At 40.8% G+C, this 13,872-nt stretch overlaps 1 protein-coding gene across 1 annotated transcript in view; it reads right to left on the bottom strand.

Moving 5' to 3' along the window:
* Positions 1-1,118, bottom strand: part of LOC143975827 (uncharacterized) — a 46,857-nt gene extending 45,739 nt beyond the window's left edge. Inside the window, exon 1 of the mRNA XM_077478393.1 lies at positions 950-1,118. Within this exon, the coding sequence (XP_077334519.1) occupies positions 950-1,001 (52 nt within the window). The 5' untranslated portion in view covers positions 1,002-1,118. The remainder of the gene's footprint in view (positions 1-949) is intronic.
* Between the last annotated feature and the right edge of the window lie 12,754 nt (positions 1,119-13,872).

The raw sequence follows: 13,872 nt of genomic DNA, 5'->3' as shown, positions 1-13,872 counted from the left end.
ATCAGTGTCCATCAGTGCCAATCAGTGCCCATAAATGTGCCAATCAGTGCCCCATCAGTAATGCCTGTCAGTGCCCTTAAGATGCCCATCAGCAATGCCTGTCAGTACCTCCTCATCAGTGCTGCCTATCCAGTGCCATCCTCCAGTTTCCATCAGTGCCGTCTATCAGTGCCAATCAGTGCCCATAAATGTGCCAATCAGTGCCCCATCAGTAATGCCTGTCAGTGCCCTTGAGATGCCCATCAACAATGCCTGTTAGTACCTCCTCATCATTGCTGCCTATCCAGTGCCATCTTCCAGTTTCCATCAGTGCCGCCTATAAATGTGCCAATCAGTGCCCATAAATGTGCCAATTAGTGCCCCATCAGTAATGCCTGTCAGTGCCCTTGAGATGCCCATCAGCAAAGCCTGTCAGTATCTCCTCATCAGTGCTGCCTATCCAGTGCCATCTTCCAGTTCCCATCAGTGCCGCCTACCAGTGCCAGCTATTAGTGCCCATAAGTGTCACCTATCAGTGTCCATCAGTGCCAATAAGTGCTGTATATCAGTGCTGCCTATCAGTGCCCATCAATTCTAGATATCAGTGCCTCCTCATCAGTGCCCATCAGTGCCCATGTATCAATGCACCTCATCAGTGAAGGAGAAAACATAATTTTATAACAGAAACATAGAAAAATGTTTTTTTCCCCCCAAATTTCAGTATTTTTAGTTTGTTTAGCAAAAAATAAAAACCCCGCCAGTGATCAAATACCACCAAAAGAAAGCTCTATTTGTGGGGAAAAAAATACGTCAATTTTGTTTGGGTGCCACGTCGCACGACCGCGCAATTGTCATTCAAAGTGCGACAGCACTTAAAAAATGTCCTGGGCAGAAAGAGGGGAGAAAGTGCACCGGTATTGAAATGGATAACCGCTAAAAAAAAAAAAAAGAAAGAAAAGGTCTGACTTACCAACAGCGCTGTTGAGGAAGTATAGGAGGGACAGATAAAATCCGGGATTCATGGCGATGTCAGTGAGATACAAGAGAGACAATGAGCACAGATCACGTACAGATGCCTCTGCAGAGGAGGATGAAGGTTTCTGTAGAAACGAAAGTCCCCTTCCCCCGTTCTCACCATTTCCTGACTATGAAAACACTTCTTACACGAATAAAACGTCACACAGATCTAAGGTCTCTGCTATCCTGCGGCATGCGCTGTGCAATAGCTGGGTACCACATCATTTGGTGAACATCACACAATCGCTAGTCAGTGACTAGATAAAACACCAAACCTCAATCCAAACACTATCAAATGGGCCGTACACGCTGCAACTCCTGCCACTAAATAACAGATCCCAGCCGAGAATCTATCATTTCGTGGCAGGAGTGTGGCATGTACAGGTCATCAGCTGACAGGTCACCGTGTATAATGTGGACTATATTGTTGGATGACTTGATTGAAAGATACATCATTGGACCATGTGCTTGATGATTATATCATTGGACAACTTAGTCATTGGATGACTTGATTAATGGGTACATCGTTGGGTGACTTGATTGATGGATACATCATTGGAGGACTTTATTGATGGATACATCATTGGGTGACTTGATTGATGAATACATGTTTGGGTGACTTGATTAATGGGTACATCATTGGATGACTTGATGGATGGTTACATCATTGGATGACTTGATTGATGGATACATCATTGGATGACTTGATTAATGGGTACATCATTGGAGGACTTGATTGATGAATACATCGTTGGGTGATTTGATTGATGAATACATCGTTGGGTGACTTGATTGATGAATACATCGTTGGGTGACTTGATTGATGAATACATCATTGGATGACTTGATTAATCGGTACATCATTGGATGACTTGATTGATGAATACATCGTTGGGTGACTTGATTGATGAATACATCATTGGAGGACTTGATTGATGGATACATCATTGGATGACTTGATTAATCGGTACATCATTGGAGGACTTGATTGATGAATACAGTGGTGTGAAAAAGTGTTTGCCCCCTTCCTCATTTCCTGTTCCTTTGCATGTTTGTCACACTTAAGTGTTTCGGAACATCAAACCAATTTAAACAATAGTCAAGGACAACACAAGTAAACACAAAATGCAATTTGTAAATGAAGGTGTTTATTATTAAAGGTGAAAAAAAAATCCAAACCATCATGGCCCTGTGTGAAAAAGTGATTGCCCCCTAAACCTAATAACTGGTTGGGCCACCCTTAGCAGCAACAACTGCAAACAAGCGTTTGCGATAACGTGCAATGAGGCTTTTACAGCGTCCTGGAGGAATTTTGGCCCACTCATCTTTGCAGAATTGTCCTAATTCAGTTACATTAGAGGGTTTTCGAGCATGAACGGCCTTTTTAAGGTCATACCACAACATCTCAATAGGATTCAGGTCAGGACTTTGGCTAGGCCACTCCAAAGTCTTCATTTTGTTTTTCTTCAGCCATTCGGTGGTGGACTTGCTGGTGTGTTTAGGATCATTGTCCTGCTGCAGAACCCAAGTTCGTTTCAGCTTGAGTACACGAACAGATGGTCGGACATTCTCCTTCAGGATCTCTTGGTAGACAGCAGAATTCATAGTTCCTTTTATCACGGCAAGTCTTCCAGGTCCTGAAGCAGCAAAACAGCCCCAGACCATCACACTACCACCACCATATTTTACTGTTGGTATAATGTTCTTTTTATGAAATGCAGTGTTCCTTCTACACCAGATATACTTGGACACACACCTTCCAAAGAGTTCCACTTTTGTCTCATCGGTCCACAGAATGTTGTCCCAAAAGTCTTGGGGATCATCAAGATGTGTTGTGGAGAAATTGAGACGAGCTTTGATGTTCTTTTTGCTCAGCAGTGGTTTTCTCCTTGGAACTCTGCCATGCAGGCCATTTTTGCCCAGTCTTTTCCTGATGGTGGAGGCATGAACGCTGACCTTAACTGAGGCAAGTGAGGCCTGCAGTTCCTTGGACGTTGTTGTGGGGTCTTTTGTGACCTCTTGGATGAGTCGTCGCTGCGCTCTTGGGGTAATTTTGGGCGGCCGGCCACTCCTGGGAAGGTTCACCACTGTTCCATGTCTTCGCCATTTGTGGATAATGGCTCTCACTGTGGTTCGCTGGATTCCCAAAGCTTTGGAAATGGCTTTATAACCCTTTCCAGACTGATAGATCTCAATTACTTTCTTTCTCAATTGTTCCTGAATTTCTTTGGGTCTCGGCATGATGTGTAGCTTTTAAGGATCTTCTGGTGGACCTTACTGTGTCAAGCAGCTCCTATTTAAGTGATGCCTTGATTGTGAACAGGTGTGACAATAATCAGGCCTGGGTGGGGCTAGAGAAATTGAACTCAGGTGTGGACAACCACAGTTATAGTATGTTTTAACAAGGGGGGCAATCACTTTTTCACACAGGGCCATGATGGTTTGGATTTTTTTTCACCTTTAATAATAAACACCTTCATTTACAAATTGCATTTTGTGTTTACTTGTGTTGTCCTTGACTATTGTTTAAATTGGTTTGATGTTCCGAAACACTTAAGTGTGACAAACATGCAAAGGAACAGGAAATGAGGAAGGGGGCAAACACTTTTTCACACCACTGTACATCGTTGGGTGACTTGATTGATGAATACATCATTGGATGACTTGATTGATGAATACATTCCTGGATGACTTGATTGATGAATACATCGTTGGGTGACTTGATTGATGAATACATCATTGGAGGACTTGATTGATGAATAAATCATTGGATGACTTCATTGATCGTTACATCACTGAGCATCTTGATTGCTGGATACATCGTTGGATGAATTGATTGATGGATACGTTTTTGGACAACTTGATTGATGGATACATTGGTGGACAACTTGAGTTATGGTTACATCATTGGGCGACTTGATTGATGGTTACATCATTGGATGACTTGATTGATGGTTACATCATTGGATAACTTGATTGATGGTTACATCATTGGATGACTTGATTTATGGATACATTGATGGACAACTTGATTGATAGATACATTGTTGGACATCTTGATTGATAGATACATCGTTGGATAACTTGATTGATGGACACATCCTTGGGCACCTTCATTGATGGATACATTGTTGGAACACTTGATTGATGGATACATTTGTGAATGAGTAGAATAATGGATATATTGTTGGAGGACTTGATTGATCGATACACTGGTGGACGACATGAGTGATGGCTACATCATTGGACGCTTGATTGATGATGTCTTGATTGATGGATACATGGATGGACGACTTGATTGATCGATACATTGGTGGATGACTTGATTGAAAGATAAATCTTAAGATGACTTGATTGATGGATACATTGTTGGATGACTTGATTTATGCCTACATCATTGAATGCTTGATTAATGGTTACATTATTAGATGTCTTGATTGACGGATATATTGATGGAAGACTTGTTTGATGGATACAATGGTGGAAAACATGATTGATGGATACATTGGTGGATGACTTAATTGACAGATAAAAAATTGGGACGACTTGATTGATGGATACATCATTGGACACTTGATTGATTGTTACATTATTGGATGTCTTTATTGATCGAACCATACCAGGCCACATGCCCTCAACATGGGGGGGGGGTGGTTTAACCACTAGAGATCCGCGCTATAGCCGAATGACGGCTACAGCGCAGACCTGCTTTGCCGGGACTACGTCTATTGACGTTGTCCCGTGCACGAGTGGCCTGCGCGCCCCCTGAGGGGCGTGTGCGGCGTGCTCTGTGATCAGCGAGTCTAAGAGACTCGCCTGAACACGGATCGGAGCAAGGGGTCGATCCTGACCCCTTACCACGTGATCAGCTGTCAGCCAATGATAGCTGGTCATGTGACACAACAGAGCCAGTAATCGGCTATTTTTCCTCCTCGCGCTGACAGCGCGAGGAGAAAAAAAAAAAGCCGATCACCGGCGGCCGTGATCGGGACATCAGTCCCGATCATGGCCAGCTTATCAGTGCCCACCTGCCCCCTGCCAGTGCCACCTAAATAATAAAAAAGTGTCCCCCATCAGTGCCCATAGTGCCACCTATCAGTGCCCACAATCTGCCTCAACAATAGTGCTGCACCCCAGTGCCACATATCCGTGCCCATCAGTGTCAACTACCAGTGCCCATCAGTGCCCATCAGTGCCACCTATCAGAGCCACCTATCAGTGCCCATCAGTCCCATCTATCAGTGGTACCTATCAGTGCCCCTTAGTGCCACCCATCCCTGCCACCAATCAGTGCCACCTTATCTGTGCCCATCTTTGCCCATCAGTGCCGCCTTATCTGTGCCCATCAGTACTGCCGTATCTGTGCCCACCAGTGCAGCCTATCAGTGCCCACCAGTGCCGCCTCATCAGCGCATTTCAATGATGGAGAAAAATGACCTGTTTGCAAAATTTTATAACAAACTATGAAACATGATTTTTTTTTTGCATCTTTTTTTGTTTGTTTAGCAAAAAATAAAACTCCGAGCTGTAACTAAATACCACCAAAAGAAAGCTCTATTTGTGGGAAAAAAATGATAAAAATTTCATTTGGGTACAGTGTTGTATGACCGCGCAATTGTCATTCAAAGTGCATCAGCGCTGAAAGCTGAAAATTGGTCTGGGCAGGAGGGGGGTTTAAGTGCCCAGTAAGCAAGTGGTTAAAAAAAAAATTCTATTGCCAGCAATTTAAATGTCATTTTTTTTCTTCTTTATGAATGTCAGTTTTGCTGCAGCAGGTTCTGTACACGGTACAGATGCACCACTTTACAGACAGGCTAAGGGGACCCCCAGACACTATATTTAAAGGAATTTTAAATTTTTATTGTTTATTTTATCCTTTCCATTTTCCGATGATGGATTGAACAGAGCTCCGTGAGATGTTCAAAGCTTGGGATATTTTTTTATATAAACTAAAGCCTCATACACACGATCGGACTTTGTACAAACTTTCCCGTGAACTTTTGTACAAAGGGTGTAGTCCACAATTTGTATTGCATACACACGATCTGACTTTTTAGGCAACAAACACGAACGTAGTGACGTTTCAACGTACTGACACTTCAAAGGAGGACGTTCAATTACTCCAGCGCCACCTTTGGTCAACTTCTGTATTGTTGTCCGATCTTTTGCTTTGGTTCTGAGCATGGCGTGTTTGTACCTTGTACAAAAGTCCGATGGTTTTGCGTACACGCGATCGGACTTTGCTCCATCGGACTTTATGTTGTCAAAAAACAAAAGTCCAATGAAAAAGGAAAAAGTTTGTCCGTTGGAGCGTACACACGGTCGGATGTTGCTCCAAAACAGCTAATTTGCATGTTTTGGTTCTTAATTATGGGTTACTGGCGCTACCTCCAACCAACAACTTCCAATATCACTACTTATTTCCTCAGACTTTTATGTCTATTACCTCAAACTGTCCCCAGGGGCTACGTAAATTGAACCCGTGTTCCGTATTTTAACTCAGCACCACCCCACTTATCCAATACCTCAAACTCAAGTCACAAGTGGTTATAACCACTTTATATCTCCTCTACTAGGTGTGCTGATACCACTTATTCTACATATAGTTTTATTACTTATATGCTTTAAATAAAATGTGAGTAAGAAGTGAAAAAGTGAAAAAAGGGGAAAAAAGTGATAAATGGTTAATAAAACCTCTACCGCACCCAGAACAAAAAAAATAAAAAATATTTATAAAAAACCCAAACAAAAAAACAGGGGCAAACCTCACAAAAGGCCCAAGAAAAGAGGGCAAAACACTAGAAAAAAACCCCCAAAAAAATGGGGGGAAGAATAAGCTTCCAAGTGTTATATAGTGCAAAAGTCACTTCCTTAATAGGAAGTAAAGCTACCTTCAATTTTTATACAAAGATTTGTGCTAAATATCCCAAATCCTCCTACATTGGTAAATGTGAAAAATGTGACCAAAAATAAATGTGAACAAAAATATAAAAAATCCAAATTAAATCCAGTGATGTATACACAAAAATATGAAAAGTCCAATTAAGTCCAGTGATATATGCACCGATCCACAGCCATGTACAATTGTGTAAAAATCAATAAAACAAATATGTATACAGAATAACCAGTGTATATATCAGAAAATTCAGTCCACAGTGAGTCTTCTATAGCCGTATCAATGTGCCATTACAGCTCTTCAAAATACAGGAAAGGTGACTTTCGTGAGAGTGCCTGCGCTTATATTAGTGACTTTCGTGCTTGGTCCCCCTCAAGGATCCCCACTCACCAGATCCATTCACCCCCTAAGGGGTTATACGCCCATAATCTGTATCCCGTTTATCCGGAGATTCCACCGACCAGCTGTATATTCCACGGGTCCTCCTCAGGATTTTTTTATAACGAGATGCAGGTAGATCTTTATATCCACTAGTAATTCCTCAAATAAAAGAGAATTCCCCCATGGTGTAGTATTTTTGATTATACTTGGGGAAGGGGGGGAAAAAGCAATCTAATATTCTTCTTAAAAGGCAGGTATCTTTAATTATGTGGGAACAGTAGGAGGCTAGTATCCACTTAAAAAATTCCTTTATTACCAAAAAAACTTTATACAACACTGTATGCAAAACAAGGGTTTTTTTTAAATATTATGCAAGATGCAGTTTAACAAACCTTGCATCAGCATACGCCGTATGTGAATGATTATATACGGCTAATAAAAATGTACCAACCCTTTTCCAGCAAAAAAGAAAAAAACACTATATCTTTAAAATATAAAAATATATAAAAAAACTAAAAAAATATATAAACCAAAAAAGTAAATAAATATAAAGCACTAATTCCGGAGTGCAGAAAAAAATATAAGTATGCCAAAAAATCCACAAATTGTAAAAATAGGAAAATATACCGATAAAATCCCAAAACACCTACAGCCCTTACAGCAATAACTGTACTCAGTCCCAAAAGAGCCCTATTTCCCCAATGCTAGAGTCCCCCTACTACAATGGGGTTAGGTAGTGGTCTCCCCAGGGGACCGTTAGCCAGGCTTAGGTGGTTTAAGAATAGGGCTAAGTAAGCAAAGACAGTAAGCATAGGCTAAAAAACCTTAAATGTTAAAAAGATTTTGAAAAAAATCGTTTTTGGGCTTGCTTTCTTCAGCCCCAATATTCAAACTATCCGGTCCGCCGCTATACAATTCACCTGAGCGCTCAGCGTGCGCTCCAGGCTGCGTTCCAGCGGGTCTGGCGCACCGGAAGTGACGTGTGTGCGTAATGACGCTGTACGCGTTTCGTCAGAGACGTCCTCAGCAGCGGTTTATATATTTTTTTAGTTTTTTTATATATTTTTATATTTTAAAGATATAGTGTTTTTTTCTTTTTTGCTGGAAAAGGGTTGGTACATTTTTATTAGCCGTATATAATCATTCACATACGGCGTATGCTGATGCAAGGTTTGTTAAACTGCATCTTGCATAATATTTAAAAAAAACCCTTGTTTTGCATACAGTGTTGTATAAAGTTTTTTTGGTAATAAAGGAATTTTTTAAGTGGATACTAGCCTCCTACTGTTCCCACATAATTAAAGATACCTGCCTTTTAAGAAGAATATTAGATTGCTTTTTCCCCCCCTTCCCCAAGTATAATCAAAAATACTACACCATGGGGGAATTCTCTTTTATTTGAGGAATTACTAGTGGATATAAAGATCTACCTGCATCTCGTTATAAAAAAATCCTGAGGAGGACCCGTGGAATATACAGCTGGTCGGTGGAATCTCCGGATAAACGGGATACAGATTATGGGCGTATAACCCCTTAGGGGGTGAATGGATCTGGTGAGTGGGGATCCTTGAGGGGGACCAAGCACGAAAGTCACTAATATAAGCGCAGGCACTCTCACGAAAGTCACCTTTCCTGTATTTTGAAGAGCTGTAATGGCACATTGATACGGCTATAGAAGACTCACTGTGGACTGAATTTTCTGATATATACACTGGTTATTCTGTATACATATTTGTTTTATTGATTTTTACACAATTGTACATGGCTGTGGATCGGTGCATATATCACTGGACTTAATTGGACTTTTCATATTTTTGTGTATACATCACTGGATTTAATTTGGATTTTTTATATTTTTGTTCACATTTATTTTTGGTCACATTTTTCACATTTACCAATGTAGGAGGATTTGGGATATTTAGCACAAATCTTTGTATAAAAATTGAAGGTAGCTTTACTTCCTATTAAGGAAGTGACTTTTGCACTATATAACACTTGGAAGCTTATTCTTCCCCCCATTTTTTTGGGGGTTTTTTTCTAGTGTTTTGCCCTCTTTTCTTGGGCCTTTTGTGAGGTTTGCCCCTGTTTTTTTGTTTGGGTTTTTTATAAATATTTTTTATTTTTTTTGTTCTGGGTGCGGTAGAGGTTTTATTAACCATTTATCACTTTTTTCCCCTTTTTTCACTTTTTCACTTCTTACTCACATTTTATTTAAAGCATATAAGTAATAAAACTATATGTAGAATAAGTGGTATCAGCACACCTAGTAGAGGAGATATAAAGTGGTTATAACCACTTGTGACTTGAGTTTGAGGTATTGGATAAGTGGGGTGGTGCTGAGTTAAAATACGGAACACGGGTTCAATTTACGTAGCCCCTGGGGACAGTTTGAGGTAATAGACATAAAAGTCTGAGGAAATAAGTAGTGATATTGGAAGTTGTTGGTTGGAGGTAGCGCCAGTAACCCATAATTAAGAACCATTCCATGCAAGCAGGTTGTTTATGCAGCCTGTGTATACTAGGGTGGCAGCAACCTCATAAAAATTAGAGAAAACTCCTCTTAGAGAAATTTTTTTTTATATTTTTTCAATAGGATAAAGAATTAGAAAGTAGAACTTTAACCAATAAAAAATTTGTTTAAAAACCCATATAAAATACAAGGTTATAGTTATAAATTAACACCTTTATATTACTGCTGGTCAGAACCCACTCCATAGCGCGCTTTTACCTGCTTAATCCTTAATTTGCATGTTTGTTGTCAAAAAGTCCGATCCTGTGTACGGGCCTTAAAGTGGAGGGCCACCCTAAAAAAAAAAAAAAAAAAAAAAAACATTAATATTCTTAAAAAATAAAATAAAAAAAAACATTTGAAAAAAAACAAACATTTTTTACCTGGTCAAAAATCCCTGTTGCTAGGCAGTCTTCCTAATCTGCCTTCTTCCTGTTCCTCGGTGATCTTCGGTCTTCTCTCCTCCTCCGCAATGTCTTCTGGGTAATGGGGCGCGCTGTGTTCTGGGGACTGTGTGTTCTCTAACACAGCGCATCCCATTCACAGAGCGCAGATCGACCCGCGCATGCGCAGTAGGAAAACGGGCAGTAAAGCCGCAAGGCTCCACTTCCTGTTTCCCTTAGTGAGGATGGCGGCGCCGGGACCCGAGAACCGAGGGACATGTCAGCCTCGGCGGTCGACATCGCGGGCGCGCCCTGGAAAGGTAAGTCTCCTTATTAAAAGTCAGCAGCTGAAACAAAAGTAGCTGCTGACTTTTAATAAGGAGACTTACCTTTCCAGGGCGCCCGCGATGTTGGCGGTTTTTAGGGCTGAAACACCGCTTTAACTCTGCTTTAAACTTCCCCACAACTTCATCCCTGACCTGTCTGGTGTGTTCCTTGGCCTTCATGATGCTGTCTGTTCACTAAGGTTCTCTAACAAACTTCTGAGGGCTTCACAGAACAGCTGTATTTATACTGAGATTAAATGACACACAGGTGGACTCTATTTACTAATTAGGTGGCTTCTGAAGGCAATTGGATCCACTATATTTTAGTTAGGGGTATCACAGTAAAGGGGGCGCCATACAAATGCCCCTCCCCCCCCCACACTTTTCACATATTTAATTTGTAAAAAATGTAGAAATTAATTTATCATTTTCCTTCCACTTCACAATTATGTGCCACTTTCTGTTGGTCTATCACATAAAATCCCAATAAAATACATTTACGTTTTTGGGTGTAACACGACAAAATGTGGAAAATTTCAAGGGGTATGAATACTTTTTCCAAGGCTCTGTAGAAATAGACACACTTTAAGGCTTTAAATGCATTTTCTGCGCCAAATCCAATGCACTCAGAGATTGTCACTTCTAGCTTCTCAGAAGAGAGTCGAAGAAAAAAGCAGAAATCTAGAAGGCCTGCGTATATCCCCAAGACTTCTGTTTTCACGGAAAAAAAAATTATTTCACTTCCCCAATAAATCTGGTCTCTTCTCTGTCCCTTCGGAAGGTTTTATATCAGGGGCCCCGGTCTCCTCAACTACATTTCTGTCTGGACCTTATTTATTAACCACTTGCCGACCAGGTCACGCCGATATACGTCGGCGAAGTGGCACGGTTGTGTGCAAAACTACGTCCCCGTACGTCGCTGCGTCATCGGCGGCTGGCGGGTGCGCGCATGCCGTTGGCGTGCGCCACGGGAGCGTGTCTGGGGGTCCCGCGGCCTCGATGTCCGCCGGGGGTTCCCGCGATCGTGGCACGGAGAGGCAGAACAGGGAGAAGTGAAAAAAGTAATTTCTCTGTTCTGCCTAGCAACATGACAGGGATCTACCGCTCTCAGGAGATCAGGAGCAGTGATCTCTGTCATGTTCTAGTGAGCCCACCCCTCCACCTACAGTTAGAACACGCCCAGGAGAAACGTACTTAACCCCTTTGATCGCCCCCCCCCTAGTCTTTAACTCCTTCCCTGACAGTGACATTTACACAGTAATCAGTGCATTTTTATAGCACCGATCGCTGTATAAATGCCAATGGTCCAAAAATATGTGTCAAAAGTGTTCCGATGCGTCCGCCGCAATGTCGCAGTCCCGATAAATTTTTTTTTTTTTTAAACGTAGATCGCCGCCATTACTTTTTTTTTTTTTTTTTTACAATTATTTTATTTTATTTCATTATTTATTTATTTTTATATTTTATATTTTTATTATATTTTTTTATATTTTATTTATTTCAAGGAGCAACCAAACACACATTTTCTCCAGGTATGTCCAACAAGAGAACAAAAAGAAATAATAACAATTCAGGTATTGCCCAACTAACCTCATTCAAGTAGAACATACCGATACAAAATATCAAAATGATATAACATAATAGCCAATTCTACAATTCCTGACAGACATCTGGACTCCCCACGTTATTTCGCCATGCCTTGGTGTCTATTCCATCACATTGTAACCTATTGGCCTATGTGTTCCTATGCCTCAAATTTTCTCTAACTTAGTATTCTTGCAAAAAACAAAAAAAAACAAAAAAAAAAAAAAAACACCACTAAAAACACCACAAAAAAAAAGCCACCATTACTAATAAAAAAAAAAATTATTAATAAAAAATCCATAAATCTATCCCCTATTTTATAGACGTGATAACTTTTGCGCAAACCAATCAATAAACGCTTATTGCAATTTTTTTTTTTTTATTACCAAAAATATGTAGAAGAATACATATCGGCCTAAACTGAGGAAGAAATTATTATTATTTTTTATATATATTTTTGGGGGATATTTATTATAGCAAAAAGTAAAAATAAAATTATTATTTTTTTTTTCAAAATTGTCGCTCTTTTTATTTTTTTGTTTATAGCGCAAAAATTAAAAACCGCAGAGGCGATCAAATGCCAACAAAAGAAAGCTCTATTTGTGGGGAAAAAAAGGACGTCAATTTTTGTTTGGGTGCCGCGCCGCACCGACCGCGCAATTGTCAGTTAAAAGCAAGAGACAGTGCTGTATCGCAAAAAAAAAAATGGGCCCCGGTCATTAAGGGGGCAAATCCTTTCCGGGGCTAAAGTGGTTAAAAAAAAGGAAACGCACAACAGCAGGCAAGAATGGATATGACGAAGGCTGGCAACCTCGTGTTGTAGATTGTGCCTTAAAAAAAGAAAACAAATAAAATTAGAAACGCTAGAATAGAACTTAACCAATATAATTCATTAAATATAGAAAATATACCAAATCAAATCATTATTATTCAACCAAAAAAAAATAATAATGTCAAAGCAATAAATCATCCGGATTATTCTCCTGGAGCTCCCGCAGCAAAGGCATGTGACAGAATTGGTCACCATTAATAAAGCAAACAATTTTTGGTCCAAGAAATGCTCCTCCTCCTCCTCCTGGACTGGACTTGGCTCAAAATAATAAATAGCGTGTTATCTCCTCCGATTCCGCAACACGGCTGGTTGACGAACGGCCCGTTCTGAAACGAACTGAAAAGTGCGAAAAAGGTCCAAAAGCAAAGGTCCAAACGGAACGAATCCGTCTGAGCGATTCGATCGTGTGTGAAGCTCCATCGGACCTTTGCTGTGCAAAAATCTGAAGGACTTTAGAAATAGAACATGTTTCAAATTGTTTTCATCGGAACTCCGCCGGACCCAGTTCCTATGGAGAAATCCGCTCGTGTGTGTGCTAGTCCGACGGACGAAAACCGACGCGAGGGCAGCTATTGGCTACTGGCTATGAACTTCCTTATTCGAGTCCAGTCGTGCGTCATCACGTTTGAATCCGTCGGACTTTGGTGTGATTGTGTGTGGCCAAGTCGGAACTCCGCCGAAAAAGACCGTCGGACCTAGTCCGTCGGAAAAAAAGTCCGGTCGCGCGTACGCGGCATAAAAGTGCGAACTGAAAAGTACAAACTGAAAAGCGCAAGTCAACACTCACCGAACTTCTACTAACACCAAATTAGCAGAAGGAGCCCAAAGGGTGGCGCTAAAGAGCTGAAAAATCACGTAGTACGTCACTACGGTCGTAATTGTTGGCCAATAATTGTGTGGCCCTTTGCAAGACAAGTTACGTTTGGGCCAATGCCCTTTGGAGCAAAAGTCCACAAAACAAAAAC

Source organism: Lithobates pipiens, unplaced genomic scaffold (assembly GCF_037356315.1).
Source record: "Lithobates pipiens isolate NorthernLeopardFrog02 unplaced genomic scaffold, aLitPip1_a1.2 Scaffold_13, whole genome shotgun sequence".
Lineage (NCBI taxonomy): Eukaryota > Metazoa > Chordata > Amphibia > Anura > Ranidae > Lithobates > Lithobates pipiens.
Note: the sequence above shows the minus strand (reverse complement) of the source record. Positions and strands in the feature narration are given on the sequence as shown.